Source organism: Pseudophryne corroboree, chromosome 5, assembly GCF_028390025.1.
Source record: "Pseudophryne corroboree isolate aPseCor3 chromosome 5, aPseCor3.hap2, whole genome shotgun sequence".
Lineage (NCBI taxonomy): Eukaryota > Metazoa > Chordata > Amphibia > Anura > Myobatrachidae > Pseudophryne > Pseudophryne corroboree.
The window spans coordinates 178,248,143-178,267,847 of NC_086448.1; the positions used below are offsets into that span (position 1 = coordinate 178,248,143).

The 19,705-nt window shown below is 44.1% G+C and overlaps 1 protein-coding gene across 3 annotated transcripts in view; it reads left to right on the top strand.

The window, feature by feature from the left end:
* The window catches only part of UBE3C (ubiquitin protein ligase E3C), a 418,441-nt gene that overhangs the window by 367,900 nt on the left and 30,836 nt on the right, over positions 1-19,705 (top strand). For all 3 annotated transcript variants that reach the window (XM_063921903.1, XM_063921902.1, XM_063921904.1), the window contains exon 20: positions 13,384-13,596. In XM_063921903.1, coding sequence (XP_063777973.1) covers positions 13,384-13,596 — 213 coding nt within the window. The remainder of the gene's footprint in view (positions 1-13,383; positions 13,597-19,705) is intronic.

Below are 19,705 nucleotides of genomic sequence, written 5' to 3' on the forward strand. Positions count from 1 at the left end.
TCTGTTTCAAGACTTACCGCGGCTGCGTTTGACGGCATGGCGGTTGAACGCCGGATCCTAAAGGAAAAAGGCATGCCGGAAGAAGTCATTCCTACTTTGATTAAAGCAAGGAAGGAAGTAACCGTGCAACATTATCACCGAATTTGGCGAAAATATGTTGCGTGGTGCGAAGATCGGAGTGCTCCGACGGAGGAATTTCAACTGGGTCGATTCCTACATTTCCTGCAATCAGGATTGTCTATGGGTCTCAAATTGGGATCTATTAAGGTTCAAATTTCGGCCCTGTCGATTTTCTTTCAAAAAGAATTGGCTTCAGTCCCTGAAGTCCAGACCTTTGTTAAGGGAGTGCTGCATATACAGCCTCCTGTGGTGCCTCCAGTGGCACCGTGGGATCTCAATGTGGTTTTGGACTTTCTAAAATCTCATTGGTTTGAACCACTAAAAAAGGTGGATTTGAAATATCTCACTTGGAAAGTGACCATGCTTCTAGCCCTGGCTTCTGCCAGGAGAGTATCAGAATTGGCAGCTTTATCTTACAAAAGCCCATATCTGATTTTCCATTCGGACAGGGCAGAACTGCGGACTCGTCCGCATTTTCTCCCTAAGGTGGTGTCAGCATTTCATCTGAACCAGCCTATTGTAGTGCCTGCGGCTACAAGTGACTTGGAGGACTCCAAGTTACTGGACGTTGTCAGAGCATTAAAAATATATATTGCAAGGACAGCTGGAGTCAGAAAATCTGACTCGTTGTTTATATTGTATGCACCCAACAAGATGGGTGCTCCTGCGTCTAAGCAGACGATTGCTCGTTGGATCTGTAGCACAATCCAACTTGCACATTCTGTGGCAGGCCTGCCACAGCCTAAATCTGTAAAGGCCCACTCCACAAGGAAGGTGGGCTCATCTTGGGCGGCTGCCCGAGGGGTCTCGGCATTACAACTTTGCCGAGCAGCTACGTGGTCAGGGGAGAACACGTTTGTAAAATTTTACAAATTTGATACTCTGGCTAAGGAGGACCTGGAGTTCTCTCATTCGGTGCTGCAGAGTCATCCGCACTCTCCCGCCCGTTTGGGAGCTTTGGTATAATCCCCATGGTCCTTTCAGGAACCCCAGCATCCACTAGGACGATAGAGAAAATAAGATTTTACTTACCGATAAATCTATTTCTCGGAGTCCGTAGTGGATGCTGGGCGCCCATCCCAAGTGCGGATTATCTGCATAAATTGTACATAGTTATTGTTAACTAATTCGGGTTATTGTTGAAGGAAGCCATCTTTCAGAGGCTCCGCTGTTATCATACTGTTAACTGGGTTTAGATCACAGGTTGTACGGTGTGATTGGTGTGGCTGGTATGAGTCTTACCCGGGATTCAAAATCCTCCCTTATTGTGTACGCTCGTCCGGGCACAGTACCTAACTGGAGTCTGGAGGAGGGTCATAGGGGGAGGAGCCAGTGCACACCACCTGATCTGGAAAAGCTTTACTTTTTGTGCCCTGTCTCCTGCGGAGCCGCTATTCCCCATGGTCCTTTCAGGAACCCCAGCATCCACTACGGACTCCGAGAAATAGATTTATCGGTAAGTAAAATCTTATTTTTACTGAGTCGTGCAAGTGTCTGTTTTTTTGTGTATTGTATTGTCTGTCGCCATAATGAGTAAGGCACCAGCAAAAACTAAAAAGCATAATTGCAAAGTCTGTAGCAGTGTGTTACCGGATGGATCTACCACATGTACAGTATGTTTTGTGGATTCGGTTCAGAATACGATTTCTGCTCCAGTTTTACAACCAATTTCCTCACCGGACCCTCCGTGGGGAATGTTAGTAAATGTACTGGATAGGTTACAATCAGAATTGACCGCCGCTCGACAGGAGCGGGAAACGGCAAGATCTGAGTCTAGGGTGAGACCGCCAGAACTACCGGAGGCGTCTCAGCCTTGCGTAAGGTCCAAATCCATTTTGGGTAAACGGGATAAATTTCATATGTCTTATGATTTTCCAGTTTCTGCTATGTTGCATTCTGACGATTCCATGCCAGACCTCACGGAACAAGATGAGGGTGAGGAGGGCGAAGTGAAGTCAGATGGTGAGGATTTTAACAGTTCCGGCATTGATGATCTCATCAGAGCGGTACGTCAGTCTCTGAAGTTTACTGAAACTGAGGAGCCTCTCACAAATGATCAGGTCGTATTTACTAAACGACAAAAAAACTCCAATAAGTTTTCCTGTGTCGGAATCTCTTAATCAGATGTTAGTAGAAACACGACAGAATCCAGATAAACGGTTTTCTATACCTCGCAGATTTAAGTCTAGTTACCCGTTTCCAGACTCGGTAACGTGTGCATGGGAGAATCCACCAATAGTTGATTCTTCAGTGTCGAAGCTTACCAAGAAATTAACCATACCAGTGCCAGCAGCTACTACGCTTAAAGACCCTTCAGATCGCAAGATAGAAACTATGCTAAAGTCCATGTATGTAGCAGCAGGTGTGATGCCGAGACCTGGATTGGTTGGCATTTGGGTCACTAAGGCGCTCATAATATGGCTTACAGAACTCAAATCTGGTTTACATGACGAAAACCTGATACTTCTTGTAAATCAAATGAGTGAGGCTGTAGAGTATCTCTGTACAGCGTCTACTGACGTCTGTCAGCTCACTTCTCGTATTTCATCGTCGCTAGTTACGGCACGAAGAGCACTCTGGCTGCGTGCTTATCATGCGGAGGCAGAGGTCAAACGAGGTATAGAGGCGTTGCCTTACGATGGCAAGAAGTTGTTTGGTCCTGAATTGGACGCATGGATTGCTGAGGCTACGGGAGGTAAGTCTGTTTTCTTACCATTGCCTCCACCGGTATCAAGAAGGAGGTACGCTGGACCTTCGTTCAAATCCTTTAGACCTCAGTCCTTTCGAGGACGTGGCAGAGGAACAGCCACGCCTGCTAGACGTGGTCGTGGACGTAGTTTCCAACAAACCAACACAAGCCGCCAGGACGCTAAGGTTACCGACAAACCAGTGGCATGACGGGCTACCAGCCCATCTCGGTTCTCCGATTGTGGGAGCACACCTTCAGACGTTCCATTTGGCGTGGTTCCACACATCCGCGGATGGGTGGATCCGCAATTTAGTGTTAAAAGGTTACAAAATAGAGTTCGACTGTCTTCCGCCTCTGCGGTTTTTCAAGACAGGATTGCCTCTGTTGGACGACAAGAGGACGGTTCTGAAAATTGCCATTCAGTCCCTACTGGATTCGGCAGTTTTGATTCCGGTCCCTGTACATCAACAGGGTCAGGGTTATTATTCAAGTCTGTTTGTGGTACCGAAGCCGGATGGCTCGGTCAGACCAATATTGAACTTAAAGGGTCTCAATCAGTACGTAACTTACTACAGATTCAAAATGGAGTCTCTGCGTTCGGTGATTGCGGGTTTAGAGCCAAAGGAATTTATGATTGCGCTAGATCTCAAGGATGCGTACTTACACATTCCAATTTGGCAGCCTCATCAGAAATTCTTACGGTTTGCAATACGCCAGAACCATTACCAGTTTCAGGCTCTACCGTTTGGCCTGTCATCAGCGCCTCGGGTATTCACCAAAGTGATGTCTGTGATGATAGCTCATCTCAGATCCCTGGGAGTGACAATAGTTCCGTATTTAGACGATCTGCTCATCAAAGCTCCGTCTCAACAGATGCTTCTCCAACATGCGCTGCTAACGTACGATGTACTGGTTCACCACGGTTGGATTGTCAACTTCAAGAAATCACATCGAATTCCGTCTCAACGCCTTCAATTCCTACGTATGATTCTCGATACGGTCAATCAAAGAATTTACCTACCACAGCAGAAAGTACAAATTCTACGCCATCTAGTACAATTAGTGCTCAAGCCACGCACAGTGTCTGTACACTTGTGCATTCGCCTCTTAGGCACAATGGTGGCAGCTTTCGAAGCGCTTCAGTTCGGAAGATTTCACTCGCGTCCATTTCAACTGAATGTGCTCGCCCAGTGGTCGGGCTCGCATCTGCAGATTCACCACAGGGTGAGGTTGTCGCCAAGGGCAAGAGTATCTCTGCTCTGGTGGCTCAAAGAACACAATTTAACCGCAGGAAGACGGTTCGGAGGCTGGAATTGGATAATTCTAACTACGGACGCCAGTCTCAGAGGTTGGGGAGCGGTAATTCAAAATTGTCAGCTCCAGGGTCTCTGGGCGGATCACGAAAAATTGCTGTCTATAAATGTCCTGGAACTCCGCGCAATTTACAATGCGCTACGACAAGCAGTGCACATGCTTCGCTCTCAGCCTGTCCAAGTGCAGTCAGACAATGCGACGGCGGTCGCATACATCAACAAACAAGGAGGAACGAGAAGCCGCATGGCAATGCGGGAAGTAGCTCGAATCCTCAATTGGGCGGAATGCCACCAGGTGATATTGTCAGCCGTGTTCATTCCGGGAGTGGACAACTGGGAAGCGGATTATCTCAGTCGTCGGGATTTTCATCCAGGCGAATGGGCATTAAATCCAGAAGTATTTCACATGTTGGTTCAGCGATGGGGTTATCCTCAGGTGGACCTGATGGCGTCTCGACACAATCACCAAACGTTCCAGTATGTGTCCAGAACAAGAGATCCAAAGGCAGTGGCGGTGGATGCTCTCACTGTCGCGTGGCCGTACAGTCTTGTGTATCTGTTTCCACCGTTTCCGTTGCTCCCTCTGGTGCTAAAACGGATCAAAAGAGAGTCTGTCACAGTCATACTAGTGGCGCCTCATTGGCCTTGGAGAGCTTGGTTCTCGGATCTCCAAGGACTACTCGCAGACGATCCTTGGCCGCTCCCACTACGTCCAGACCTGTTACAACAGGGTCCGTTCCTTTACCCCGATTTAGCGCGGCTGCGTTTGACGGGGTGGCTGTTGAGACCGCCCTCTTAAGAAGAGAGGGCATTCCAGATTCGGTTATACCATCTTTCAAGTTATCCCGCCTTTTGTTATTTCTACAAACAGGGTTAGATGGAGGACTGTGTTTATCTACACTAAAGGTGCAGGTATCTGCTTTGTCAATTTACTTTCAAAGACGATTGGCTCTATTGCCGTCTATACGCACTTTTCTCCAAGGTGTCCTCAGAGTACAGCCTCCATTCATTCCACCTACAGCGCCATGGGACTTGAATCTGGTTTTAGAGTTCTTACAGTCTTCATATTTTGAACCCTTACAGCAAGTGGATATAAAGTTTCTCACTTGGAAAACAATTTTTCTTCTAGCCTTAGCTTCGGCAAGGCGTGTTTCGGATTTGGGTGCCTTGTCATGCAAGTCACCGTATTTGGTGTTTCATGATGACAGAGCGGAACTTCGGACGAATCCCGCTTTCTTACCAAAGGTAGTGTCATCTTTTCACATCAATCAACCAATAGTAGTTCCTGTGTTGACAGCACATTCTGGCACTCTGGATGTGGTACGCGCATTACGCGTTTATGTATCCCGAACGTCTTCAGTTCGTAAGACGGATACGTTGTTTGTTCTCTATGATGCTGCCAAGATGGGTTGGCCAGCGTCTAAACAAACCTTATCCAGATGGATAAAACTGACCATACGTCAGGCTTACCTTCTTGCTAGGTTACAACCGCCTACATCAGTAACCGCTCATTCCACACGTTCTGTGGGAACTTCATGGGCAGCTGGTCGGGGAGCTTCTACGACGCAGCTTTGCCGTGCGGCTACATGGTCTTCAGTGCACACGTTTGTGCGCTTTTACAAGTTTGATACGTTTGCGGCATCAGCATCTAGCTTTGGCCGCCTAGTGTTACAGGTGCCAAACAGCTCTCCCGCCCACGGGGGAAGCTTTGGTACGTCCCAAGAGTACTCCAGTGACCCCTAGTGGATGAAAAAGAAAATAGGATTTTGGTACTTACCAGGTAAATCCTTTTCTTTGAATCCATAGGGGGCACTGGACGCCCACCCAGAGCAGTTTTACCTAGTTGTGGTGAGTTCTGAGGATCTTATGGTAACACACTCTCACCGACTGGTTCAAATTATCAAGTGCTGGTTAGGGTGTCAACTGTTTAGTTGTCAGTAACGTTATGTGTCAACTTCGTTATTGTCCGTTATGTTATATGTAATACTCCATTGTCAACCTCTCTATAGTTCCTGTTCGGCTCAGTAAAAAACACTGAGGTACTCAGGGATATGGAGGGGTGGAGTGTTCTAAATTGAAATATTCAGTGCTGTTCCTACGGAAGCCGTCCATATCCCAAGAGTACTCCAGTGCCCCCTATGGATTCAAAGAAAAGGATTTACCTGGTAAGTACCAAAATCCTATTTTTAAACCACAAGTCACTGAACCCATATTTACGGGTGTTCAAATTCAAGATGGAGCCTCTGAGAGCGGTGATCTAAGGTCTGAAGGAAGGGGAATTCTTGGTGTCTCTGGATATCAAGGATGCGTACCTTCATATCCCAATCAGGCCACCTCATCAGGCTTATCTAAGGTTTGCATTACAGGACTGTCACTACCAGTACCTGGCCCTGACATTTGGCCTCTCCACGGCACCGAGGGTGTTCACCAAGGTAATGGCAGAGATGCTGTTTCTTCTCTGAAAACAGGGAGTGAACATAATTCCGTACCTGGACGATCTGCTGATAAAAGCACCATCCAGGGAGCGGTTGTTGGGCAACTCTGCTACTGCGGTATCACGGATGGATTCTGAACCTACCAAAATCTCTCCTGGAACCAAAATGGAGGCTTCCGTTCCTGGGGATGCTACTGGATACGGAGGCACAAAAGGTATTCCTTCCATTGGAAAAGGCATTGGTAATCCAGTCGATGGTGTGGGATGTTCTAAAACCAACCCGGATGCATCTATGCATTTGCCTTCTGGGAAAGATGGTACACACAGTACGGAAGGTTTCACGCAAGGCCCTTCCAGCTGGATCTGTTGGACAAATGGACTGGATCGCATCTTCACATGCACCATAAAATCCGTCTGTCATCAAGAGCCAGGATTTCTCTTCTGTGGTGGCTTCAAACTTCTCACCTGACAGAGGGCCGAAGGTGCGGGATTCAAAATTGGATTCTGCTAACCACAGACGCAAGCCTCAGAGGTTGGCGAGCAGTCTCCCAGGTGGAACACTTCCAAGGAAAATGGTCAAGTCTGGAAACAATTCTTCCAATTAACATTATTGTACTCAGGGCCATATACAACGCCCTTCTACAGGCATCACATCATCTTCAAGATCAGGCCATCCAGGTTCAGTCGGGCAATGTGACGTCGGTAACGTATATCAACCGACATGGCGGAACGAATGGCAGAGCGGCAATGTCAGAAGTAACAAGGATTCTGCTCTGAGCAGAAAGACACGCTGTGGCGTTGTCCGCAAACTTCATTCATGGAGTAGACAACTGGGATGCAGACTTCCTCAGCAGACACGACCTCCACCTAGTAGAGTGGGGCCTTCACCCGGAGGTGTTTGGGTGCTTGACACGTCGGTGGGGAATTCCACAGATCGACATGATGGCCTCTCGTCTCAATAAGAAGCTCAGGCGGTATTGTTCCAGGTCGAGAGACCCACAGGCAGTGGTGGTGGAAGCTCTGGTGACTCCATGGGTCTATCATATGGTGTATGTGTTTTCACCACTTCCATTGATTCCAAGAATTCTCAAAAGAATAAAAAGGGAAAAGGTTCAAGCAATTCTCATTGCTCCTGATTGCCCAAGAAGGGCTTGGTACACGGATCTCCCAGGAATGCTCCTGGAGAATCCGTGGCCTCTACCTCTTGGAGAGGATCTTCTGCAACAGGGGCAGTTAGTCTGTCAAGACTTACCGCGGCTACGTTTGACGGCATGGAGGTTGAGCGTCAAATTCTAGCCCAGAAAGGGATTCCGGACAGGGTAATTCTTACCTTGATCGAAGCCAGAACAGGGGTAACGTCTAAACATTACCACTGTATTTAGAGAAAATACGTCTCTTGGTGTGAAAACAGGAATTTTCCTGTGGTGGAATTTCAACTGGGATGTTTTCTGCTTTTTCTGCAGTCAGGTGTGGATGTGGGCCTACGCCTGGGCTCCATAAAAGTCCAGATTTCGGCCTTATCCATTTTCTTCCAGAAACAGTTGGCTTCCCTCCCAGAGGTTCAGACGTTCTTGAAAGGTGTTCTGCACATCCAACCGCCCTTTATGCCTCCCAAGGCACCTTGGGATCTAAACGGGATGTTGCGGTTTCTACAATCTGAATGGTTTGAACCTTTACAGGAGGTTGATATGAACGATTGATTTCTTACGTGGAAGACCATCACACTGTTGGCCTTGACTTCTGCAAGACGTGTGGCGGAATTGGGGGCGTTGTCTCACAAGAGCCCCTATTTGATTTTTCATGAAGATAGAGCTGAACTCGGAACTCGTCAGCAATTTCTTCCAAAGGTGGTGTCTGCGTTTCATATCAACCAACCTATTGTGGTCCCAGTGGTTACCGACACCTCTGCTTCTCCAAAGTCCCTAGATCAGGCATGTCCAAACTGCGGCCCTCCAGCTGTTGAGAAACTACACATTCCAGCATGCCCTAACACAGCATTAGCATTCTCTGACGGCAAAACTGTGTCAGGGCATGCTGGGATGTGTAGTTTCACAACAGCTGGAGGGCCGCAGTTTGGACATGCCTGCCCTAGATGTTGTAAGGGCTTTGAAAATGTATGTGAAGCGGACAGCTCGTCACAGAAAATCGGACTCGCTGTTTGATGCCAATAAAATTGGGTGTCCTGATTCAAAGCAGTCTATTGCTCGCTGGATCAGGCTCACTATCCAGCGTGTTTATTCCACGGCAGGCTTGCTGGTTCCAAAGTCTGTACAGGCCCACTCTACTAGGTCGATGGCTTCTTCTTGGGTGGCTGCCCGGTGTGTGTCTGCTTTACAGATCTGGCGAGTGGCTACTTGGTCAGGTTCGAACACGTTTGCTAAGTTCTACAAGTTCGATACTTTGGCCTCTGAGGACCTTCAGTTTGGTCAGTCAGTTCTGCAGGAACCTCAGCATTCTCCCACCCGGTTTGGGAGCTTTGGTACATCCCCATGGTACTAAATGGAACCCCAGTAACCTCTAGGACGTATGAGAAAATAGGATTTTAATTACCTACCGGTAAATCCTTTCCTCGTAGTCCGTAGAGGATACTGGGCGCCCGCCCAGTGCTTCGTGTGTTCCCTGTTACTTGGTTAAGTAGTGTTGATGGTTCAGCTGCTGATGTTCCTCATCAAGTTTGGTTAGCATAGCTTTCCTCTTGTTTGTGTGTGCTGGTTCAAATCTCACCACTGTCCTCTAAATCCTTCTCTTAAGGTGTGTCCGGTTCCTCGGGCACAGTTTATAGACCGAGTTTGGTAGGAAGGGCATAGAGGGAGGAGCCAGCACACTTTATTGATTTCTTAAAGTACCCAAGGCTCCTAGTGGACCCATCTATACCCCATGGTACTAAATGGACCCAAGTATCTCTACGCACTACGAGAAAAGAATTTACCGGTTGGTAATTAAAATCCTATTTTTTGCCTATATTTAAGTATTTATAAATACTGTATAGTCCATTGGTACCCAAACTTGTTTGAATTACGGCGCCCTAGAGTATCAGAATTTTTCTCGCGGTACCCCTAGGCCAAAAGTTTCTTATTGATAAAATTAGAAAATAAATATTACATGAAGTAAATTCTGTTTAACTGTCATCCTTAGGCTCAATTGTGTGGCGAGGGACAATATTTGCTTCTGTTTGGCCACATGTTTTATGATAGACAAAACCAGATCTGTTGGTTTCCAATCACATTGACCATTAATAATTTGAATTGGTCCTGAACCACCACCCCTGCAAGTGCCTTGAGGCACCCAGTTTGAGAACCACTGCTGTACATAATATCTTCTGGAATCAGTTATACTTGGAGCTATTATTTTTTCCTTCACCATGTTGTTATTGTACTATATTCGAATTTCTTTCTAGAGCCATTTCCAAGAAGTCACTCCTGACCTGCTCATGGAGTTTACTTCAACGTACAGTATGGATTTTATCTTTTACTATTCCTGGATAAAACTTTCCCTCATATTCTACAATAGTTATTAATATGTAAGGTTTTAACCATGTGTTGACCTTTATTTATATTACCTTCATTAGCATTCTCACTTAAATTCACAGGCAGGAATTCTGTTTTTTTTCAGTGCGGCGATTAGTAATGGGACCCAGACAGAGCAATTCTTTTGGGTGCCCATTAATCTTCGCACTTGATGTGCTCAAAAGCACTACAGTATATTGGCTAAACTCGTCTGAAGTCCTGGTTAGAGCACCCAAACTGCCATTTCAGCGCCCAAATCATAGACTTTTTGCACCTTTTGGCTCGCTACCTGCGAGCAGAAATGTTGGCACCTATGGCATTTTCATCAGTTGAATTGCTCCATCGGACATCCATTGTTGACTGCTTTCCCCCTCAGGCCACCACTTGACTAAGGTAGTGAAAATTAATCAGTCAGTTGTCATATTTTTGAGGTTCAATAGTTTTTACATTGCTTAGATGTCTTCACTTGGATATTTGAGCTGCCTTTGACAGTTTTGTTGACTATTTTTTTTTCTAGTTTCCTCTTTTAGCTGCTAATACGCTTCTTCTTTGCTTGTTCTTTTATTTTTGTAGGGGTTTTTTTTTTTTCTTCTATGCTTTCAAATCAAAAATGTGATGTGATGCCAAAATTTGAAGAAAAAAAAATTCTTAGACCAGAGGCTGATGGGGATGACCACCTGTGGACGAAGAAATCCACAATTTTCACCCTTCTTTCATTGCATCATCAGTGTACACTTTACAGATGTGTCCACCTACATCTAGCCTCTCTGCAAGTTACACAGCCCTTCTGTTTACGCCATGCGTCTTTTTGTGCGACTTTTTTCCATTAAAAAATGCATCTTTACGCAAGAACGAAGGAAGCCAATGTTAAAAAGTAATACAAAAATAACATTATTTTTATTTGTGCAATGGTGCATTTCAAAAACTCAACTTGTCAGTGTACTGTATGCTACCCAGACCTGTGTGTGTGTGTGTGTGTTTATATATAATATAGCCCATGAAAAAAAGCATAGTTTTGTGTAGAAAATCTGTGTGATACCTGGTGGCAAATGATACAGACCAATTCTCATGTTTTTGTAGGTCAGTGCAGGGATTTGCCCGAAGCTTAGACTTTTACGGAGTTGGCCAGTTTAACAATTTCTTACAATATTTTTGGAAGAAACATTCCATGTCTAAGTAGGTGAGTGTAGATCATGTATGATATATCTATATATTATCTTTTATTTTTAAGGCACAACAACAGTATACATGGAAAACACGAACAGGGTATCGGAGCATAAATACCAAGCACAATCACACCACAGATAATGGGTAGGAGAGTTAACAGGGGCAAGAGTTGGTGAACACACTGAAGTATAGCGGAGCATACACTGACAAGTAGCGTATGGGAATCTATTTAGTACTCAGTGATCCTATACCCAATGTATGGGTGACCAAAGTGATTCAGAATCACTGAGGGGGAAAATGAAATATGGTAACAGAGCACTGGTGATCTGGATAGTGCAAGAGAGTAGAAAGCCCTGTCCATAAGAGCTTAATTATGAGCAGTTGGAGGGTTGACATCTGGAGGGTGAATTGGTAATCGTATATGGAAGAGGGATAGAAAAGAATAGTTAAAAGTTAATGAGAGTTGGTACACTTTGATTACATTTTAAGGGCATGATTAAAGCTGGGGGGAGACTAGTTGAGAGATGCTGGGAGAGGGAGTGAGTTCCAGAGGGTGGGAGCACCTAGAGTGAACTCTCAATCCGACTTTTTTTAAAGTCAGATTGAGATTGTCAGAAACTGGTCCAAAACCTGTCGAGTTTGGTCCCGTTTCCGACAGAAGCACGCGATTCGGCGGTGCTTTCTGACAAGTCGAATCCCCGACTTGTCGGAACAAAAAGCTGGGGATTGAATAGGTCGGAACCATTTCCAACCTGAAAAAGTCAAAAACTGCCAAGACAGCAGTTTCGACACCAATTGAATATACCCCATAGACTGGAGAGAAAGAATGTAACTTTATATGAAACTCTGCAACCTTAGAGTATATAATATAGTGAGTTAGCATTGCATTGTGGACTCTACATTTATTCATGGCAGTGTGATGGCATATGCTAGACATACAAGAAACTGACGTAATGCTTTTGAAGGTTAGCTGGAATGAATGAGACATAGGCTGGAGGCCGGTATCCAATTAACTACAGTAATTTACTGCAGCTAATGTATTCGGCTGGGGCTATCCAGTTAACCCCGATATGCAACACTTCGGGGATTATGCTTCGGGTGCCTTTGGAGCAGCGATTTCACATGAGATCTTATCCCGGCTCCTGTGTATTATTGCACTATCGTGGGTCTTTTTTCGGCCTATAAAAACGGCCTGTAATTGGATAGCGTGATAATGAAATCAGACTGTTTTTATCGTCTGAAAAAGGATCGCACCTAATAGGATACAAACCCATAGATGGGAGTTTGAATAGATCCTTCAAGAGAAATTATTTATATACATATATATATATATATATATATATATATATATATATGTGTGTGTGTGTATATATATATATATATATATATATATATGTAAGTGTGTCTCTCTCTCTCTATATATATATATATATATACGGTGTGGAGTTTGTATATTCTCCCCATGTTTGTGTGGGTTTTCTCCCACAATGCAAAAATATAATGTAGGTTATTTGGCTCCCAACAAAATTAACCCTAGCATGAATGTGTGTGCATGTACATGTGGTAAGGAATATAGATTGTAAGCTCCACTCGGGCAGGGACTGATGTGAATGGCCAAATATTCTCTGTAAAGTGCTGTAGAATTTGTGTGTGCCATATAAATAACTAGCAGTAACTAAATAATAAGTTATTTGTGCCATGTAGTTGCAGCACAACTGCCTTCCCCCTTAACATTTGCTTGACCAATCTGTTCCCACATATTGTACATACCACTGTGTTGACAGTTGGAACTGCCCTGCATTTTGGGGCTTGCTACAGTATTTGAGAGTCCATATTTGGGCATCAGTTCATGTTGTTGCTCACATATTAGACAAGCCAATTTTGTGCCTATTTGTTTGTGTAACAATATTTTAGGCCCAGGTTATTGGAATAACTATGTAGAACTGTTCTTGTGAATTGGAAAGATCATTGGGTTGGAACATGGGAATTGTTGTAATCAGAGTTCTAGTGGATATTTATAGAAAAATTAAAACCGTATATATTCTAAAATAATTTTTTATCTAATTGGACAAAGCTGCTTAAATGAAAAAGTCAACACTAAATTGTAATATTAAGGTAAAATTAATTGTGTGGGTTTTTTTATTATTTCTATAGGCCCTGTATGAGAACATGCTTGTAGAGCTGCCATTTGCCAGCTTCTTCTTATCTAAGTTGTTGGGCACAAGCGCTGACGTAGACATTCATCATCTGGCCTCTTTGGATCCTGAAATGTACAAAAATTTACTTTTCCTAAAGAGCTACGAAGGAGATGTAGAAGAACTTGGGTTAAACTTTACTGTGGTTAATAATGATCTTGGAGAAGCACAGGTAAGTTCTCAGGACTGCCAGATATACATTTATTCCATTGTTACATTCAGATTGTGCAGGTTTTCAGATAAGAATTCATTTGCCAGAAGTATTTGTTGTGTCATTTTGTTGTACTATATATTGTTGCACTATATATTGTTGTGATGAAGGAAACCTGTAATTGTGCAAGATGGTTAGTACATTGCCTCCTAAAACCTGATGTATTGTTTTACTAGCCTTCAAAGCACAAAGTGGCACATTTAGGTGTGTGTGTGTGTGTGTGTGTGTGTGTGTGTGTGTGTGTGTGTGTGTGTGTGTATAAATTGGCAACACGCCTGGCTTGCCAAACTTAACAGAAACAGTCCATCGATTACCTAGGTTTTAGGTGTTTTAATACATCTTCGTCCTTGACAAAAGATGTTTTAAATCTCTGAATCGTTGATAATAGATTGACTGCTCCTGTTATTAAGTTTGGAGAGCTGGGGGGTGCTGCCTGTACTTTGGATGTTTGGGACTGTATATACTGTATGTATCCAAGTACAAAAAGTATTGGCTAAGAAGGCACTCGCCAAAGCACGTGATAAATGTTCACTCCATCACAGGTAAAGATAATGACACATTTTTATTTATTTATTAGCAGTTTCTTATATAGCGCAGCATATTCCGTTGCGCTTTACAATTAGAACAACAATTATAGAACAAAACTGGACAAAGACAGACAGACAGACAGAGGTAGGAAGGCCCTTCTCGCAAGCTTACAATCTATAGGGAAATAGGCATTGATACACAAGGATAGATGCTACCTGTTACATAATGGTTCCCCAGGTTGCTAGGTTCTTAATGGGTTGTATATGATATGATCACACAGCAATGTTGGAAGACAAAATGTTAGTTTATGTGGACTGTACAGAGGGGATGTAACTTGATAGGGAAGCTATGAAGGTTATGTGTGTGGGTCTGAAATTTGGTAGGCTTGTCTGAAGAGATGAGTTTTCAGAGAACGTTTAAAGGTTTGGAGACTAGAGGAGAGTCTTATTGTGCGTGGGAGTGCATTCCACAGAGTGGGTGAAGCCCGGGTAAAGTCCTGTAATTTTTAGTGGGAACAGGTAATACATGTGGATGAGAGACGCAGATCTTGTGCAGAGTGGAGAGGTCTGGTAGGGAGATATTTTGAGATGAGTGAGGAGATGTATGATGGTGCAGTTTGGTTAATAGCCTTGTATGTAAGTAAAATTATTTTATATTTGACACGGTAGAATACCGGTAACCAATGGAGGGACTGACAGAGCGGATCAGCAGATGAAGAACGTCTGGCGAGGAAGATTAGCCTCGCAGCTGAATTTAAAATGGATTGAAGTGGTGATAGCCTATGTTTGGGAAGACCAGTAAGGAGACTATTACAATAATCAATGCGGGAGATGATGAGTGCATGGATTACAGTTTTTGCAGTGTCTTGTGTAAGATAAGGGCATATTTTGGATATGTTTTTAAGGTGCATGTAACATGATTTAGAGACAGATTGAATGTGTGGAACAAAGGACAGTTCAGAGTCAAGGGTGACACCTAGGCAACGAGCTTGTGGGGTGGATAGTTGCATTGTCAACAGTTATAGAGATATCAGGTTGGTAACTACTCTTAGCTGGTGGGAAAATAATTAATTCGGTTTTGGAAATGTTGAGTTTGAGGTGGCGAGATGACATCCAAGATGAAATGACAGACAGGCATCCAGTGACACGAGCCAATACTGGTGGTGACAAATCTGGGGAGGATAGGTAGATTTGAGTGTCATCAGCATACAAATGATACTGAAATCCATAGGAGCTGATTAGTTTACCAAGAGAGGAGGTATAGATTGAGAAAAGCAGAGGACCTAAGACTGAGCCTTGCGGTACTCCAACTGATAGAGGTAGAGAAGAGGAGGTAGAATCAGAGAAGTGAACACTGAAAGAGCGATTAGATAGGTAGGATGAGAACCAAGAAAGGGCTGTGTCCTGAAGACCTAGGGATTGTAGTGTTTGTATGAGAAGAGAGTGGTCAACAGTGTCAAAAGCAGCAGAGAGATCTAGAAGAATAAGTAGTGTGTAATGGCCTTTTGATCTAGCAGTGACTAGATCATTCACTACTTTGGTCAGTGCCGTCTCTGTGGAGTGTTGGGCACGAAAGCCTGACTGAAGTGGGTCCAATAAGTTGTGCGAGTTAAGAAAGTGTGTAAGGCGAGTGTAGGCAAGCCTCTCAAGTAGCTTGGAGGGACTGGGTAGCTGAGAAATGGGACGGTAGTTAGAGAGTGTGTTTGGGTCACACATAATGCCAGTCAATGTTTCGATTTTGGTCAATCTTTCTCTAGACAGGTTCATAGATTCAACAGATGAGGTAATCACACGTAGCAGGCTAAGGTCTGTTGAATCTATTGAACCTGTCTTGAGAAAGATTCATCAGAATTGAGACATCGACTGTCATTATGTGGCATTATCTTTATCTGTGATGGAGTTAACATTGGTTCATGTGCTTTGGCGAGTGTCTTCTTAGCCAACACATTTTGGGTCTTAATAGGAACATTTTGTCCCAAGATCCATACCCAATTTGTTTAGAGAACTTCACATTAAATTTAAAGGTTATTTATTAAATAAAAAACAGCAACTGATAGGTGCCAAATTTATGAGAGTATAAAAAATTAGCACTTAACTGTCTATAAAGGAGTCAAGGTGTAAGGCCACAGTCCCAATGCGTTTCCAGTCACATAACACCCATTCTCTACTCCCTTCTTTGGCTACCTGTAATATGGCAAATAGTTTTCAAGATTTGTCTTACTCCCTTTCAAAGCCCTACATGACCAGGATCCCAGTTGCTTGAAGCAGCTTCTGATTCCTTACTGTTCCACTCAATTTACTGCGATCTGTACATGAATGACTACAGTGTATTAACAATACCTAGACTCTCCCTGAATTCATCTGGGGGCTTTCAACTTTGTGGCTACTACTCTATGGAACTGTCTATCCTGCACAGTTTGAGAAACCCCCACTCTAGAATTCTTCAAAAACAGACTCAAGATTTACCTATTTACTCAAGCATTTCACTAATATCTACTATTAAGCTTGTTTTGTGTGTTATGCTGTAAAGCACTTTGGGGCCACTACAGTTTTTTTCGGCAACTAAAAATTCTGTCTATTGTGTTTGGGCACCAATGCACATTGCACATGTCATCCCTTAAACTGCTAAGCCCATCTAAACTCCCTGCTTGGGCATCCAAACTCACATTTGGACGCCCCCAAACTGCTGAGTTTTTACAAGTTTTTTTTATCTCGCACCTCAGGAGACTGTGAGAAAAAAAGTCATCCCTGCGGTTACTGGGTGCCTAAACGGAGCAACAATTGATTTGCTCCATTTTGTGCTATTCTGAGAAAAGTGCTATATCAATATTATTATTATTGTTATTATTATTATTATTATTATTATTATTATTATTATGTTCTAAATACCCATGATGAAGTCTAGAATATTCAGTAGGCAAAACACGTTGGCTTTTGTTCCCATTAAGACCCAAGTTGCATCATATCACCAACACATTTTTTTTTTTTTTTATACCTTACAAGCACTATTAGGCGCTTCATTTCCTTTAAAACACACACATACACATATATTACTTTGAACTTTGAATCTCTTGGACTAGCAATGTATGTATGTCACATTTTCTGCATGGGTGACCTAAACCTTCCAACAATTACATTGTAGAGATACCGTAAAGATTAGGCATTATCTTAAAATTGCTTCTGGCATTAGGCAGCCCTTTTTGTATTCAATTTGTATTTAGCTAGGTAATAATAAAGTAATAATCCCGGATGTCGAGGGCATTAACAGGGAGTTAAAACTTTTACTGAAGCAACCAGTAAAATTCTAATGCACATGTCGTTAATTTGTCATTGTTCTGCAGCCAAAATAGATTATAGATATTTTCTATGAAATGTTCCACATTTTTATGTGGCCTCAGACACTGCAGAGGCCTCTGAACTCCATTTAAGCATATGAAGAGGATTGGAGAAATGTCATTACTATATTCTCTCAGATATTTGTCTGCTCCATGCCTAGAATTGTAAAGGAAAAATAATACAAAAATAGATTTTGCGCCATGGAAAAAAAAAATCAATTATAACCATGCATATTGTGAACGTTTAACGTCTTGTTACAAATTTAGAAAGGTAATAGTGTTGCTACTGTATGTACAGACTGCACACATACATTAGAAAATATTATAGGATTATATTTTCTCTATCGTCCTAGTGGATGCTGGGGTTCCTGAAAGGACCATGGGGAATAGCGGCTCCGCAGGAGACAGGGCACAAAAAGTAAAGCTTTTAACCATGTGGTGTGTACTGGCTCCTCCCCCTATGACCCTCCTCCAAGCCTCAGTTAGGTTTTTGTGCCCGGCCGAGAAGGGTGCAATCTAGGTGGCTCTCCTAAAGAGCTGCTTAGAAAAAGTTTAGCTAGGTTTTTTATTTTACAGTGATTCCTGCTGGCAACAGGATCACTGCAGCGAGGGACTTAGGGGAGAAGGAGTCAACTCACCTGCGTGCAGGATGGATTGGCTTCTTGGCTACTGGACATCAAGCTCCAGAGGGACGATCACAGGTACAGCCTGGATGGGTCACCGGAGCCGCGCCGCCGGCCCCCTTGCAGATGCTGAAGACAGAAGATGGTCCAGAATCGGCGGCAGAAGACTCCTCAGTCTTCTTAAGGTAGCGCACAGCACTGCAGCTGTGCGCCATTGCTCCCAGCACACTTCACACGGCAGTCACTGAGGGTGCAGGGCGCTGGGGGGGGGCGCCCTGGGCAGCAATGAGAAACCTTTTTTAGGCATAAAATACCTCACATATAGCCTCCGGGGGCTATATGGAGATATTTAACCCCTGCCTGAATCCATTGAAGAGCGGGAGACGAGCCCGCCGAAAAAGGGGCGGGGCCTATCTCCTCAGCACACGGCGCCATTTTCCTCTCACAGCTCCGCTGGTCAGGAAGGCTCCCAGTCTCTCCCCTGCACTGCACTACAGAAACAGGGTAAAACAAGAGAGGGGGGGCAAAATTGTGGCATTATATATATTTAAAGCAGCTATATAGGGAGCACTTATTATAAGGCTATCCCTGTCATATATAGCGCTTTTGGTGTGTGCTGGCAGACTCTCCCTCTGTCTCCCCAAAGGGCTAGTGGGGTCCTGTCTTCGTTTAGAGCATTCCCTGTGTGTCTGCTGTGTGTCGGTACGCGTGTGTCGACATGTATGAGGACGATATTGGTGTGGAGGCGGAGCAATTGCCAAATATGGGGATGTCACCTCCTAGGGGGTCGACACCAGAATGGATGCCTTTATTTATGGAATTACGGGATAGTGTCAACACGCTAAAGCAGTCGTTTGACGACATGAGACGGCCGGACAATCAATTAGTGCCTGTCCAGGCGCCTCAAACACCGTCAGGGGCTGTAAAACGCCCTTTGCCTCAGTCGGTCGACACAGACCCAGACACAGGCACTGATTCCAGTGGTGACGGTGACGAATCAACCGTATTTTCCAGTAGGGCCACACGTTATATGATTTTGGCAATGAAGGAGGCGTTACATATAGCTGATACTACAGGTACCACTAAACAGGGTATTATGTGGGGTGTGAAAAAACTACCTATAGTTTTTCCTGAATCAGAAGAATTAAATGAGGTGTGTGATGAAGCGTGGGTTGCCCCCGATAAAAAAATGCTAATTTCAAAGAAGTTATTGGCTTTATACCCTTTCCCGCCAGAGGTTAGGGCGCGCTGGGAAACACCTCCTAGGGTGGACAAGGCGCTCACACGCTTATCAAAACAAGTGGCGTTACCCTCTCCTGAGACGGCCGCACTTAAAGATCCAGCAGATAGGAGGATGGAAAATATCCAAAAAAGTATATACACACATACAGGTGTTATACTACGACCAGCTATAGCGACAGCCTGGATGTGCAGTGCTGGAGTAGCTTGGTCAGAGTCCCTGATTGAAAATATTGATACCCTGGATAGGGACAATGTTTTACTGTCTTTGGAGCAAATAAAGGATGCATTTCTTTATATGCGTGATGCACAGAGGGATATCTGCACGCTGGCATCACGGGTAAGT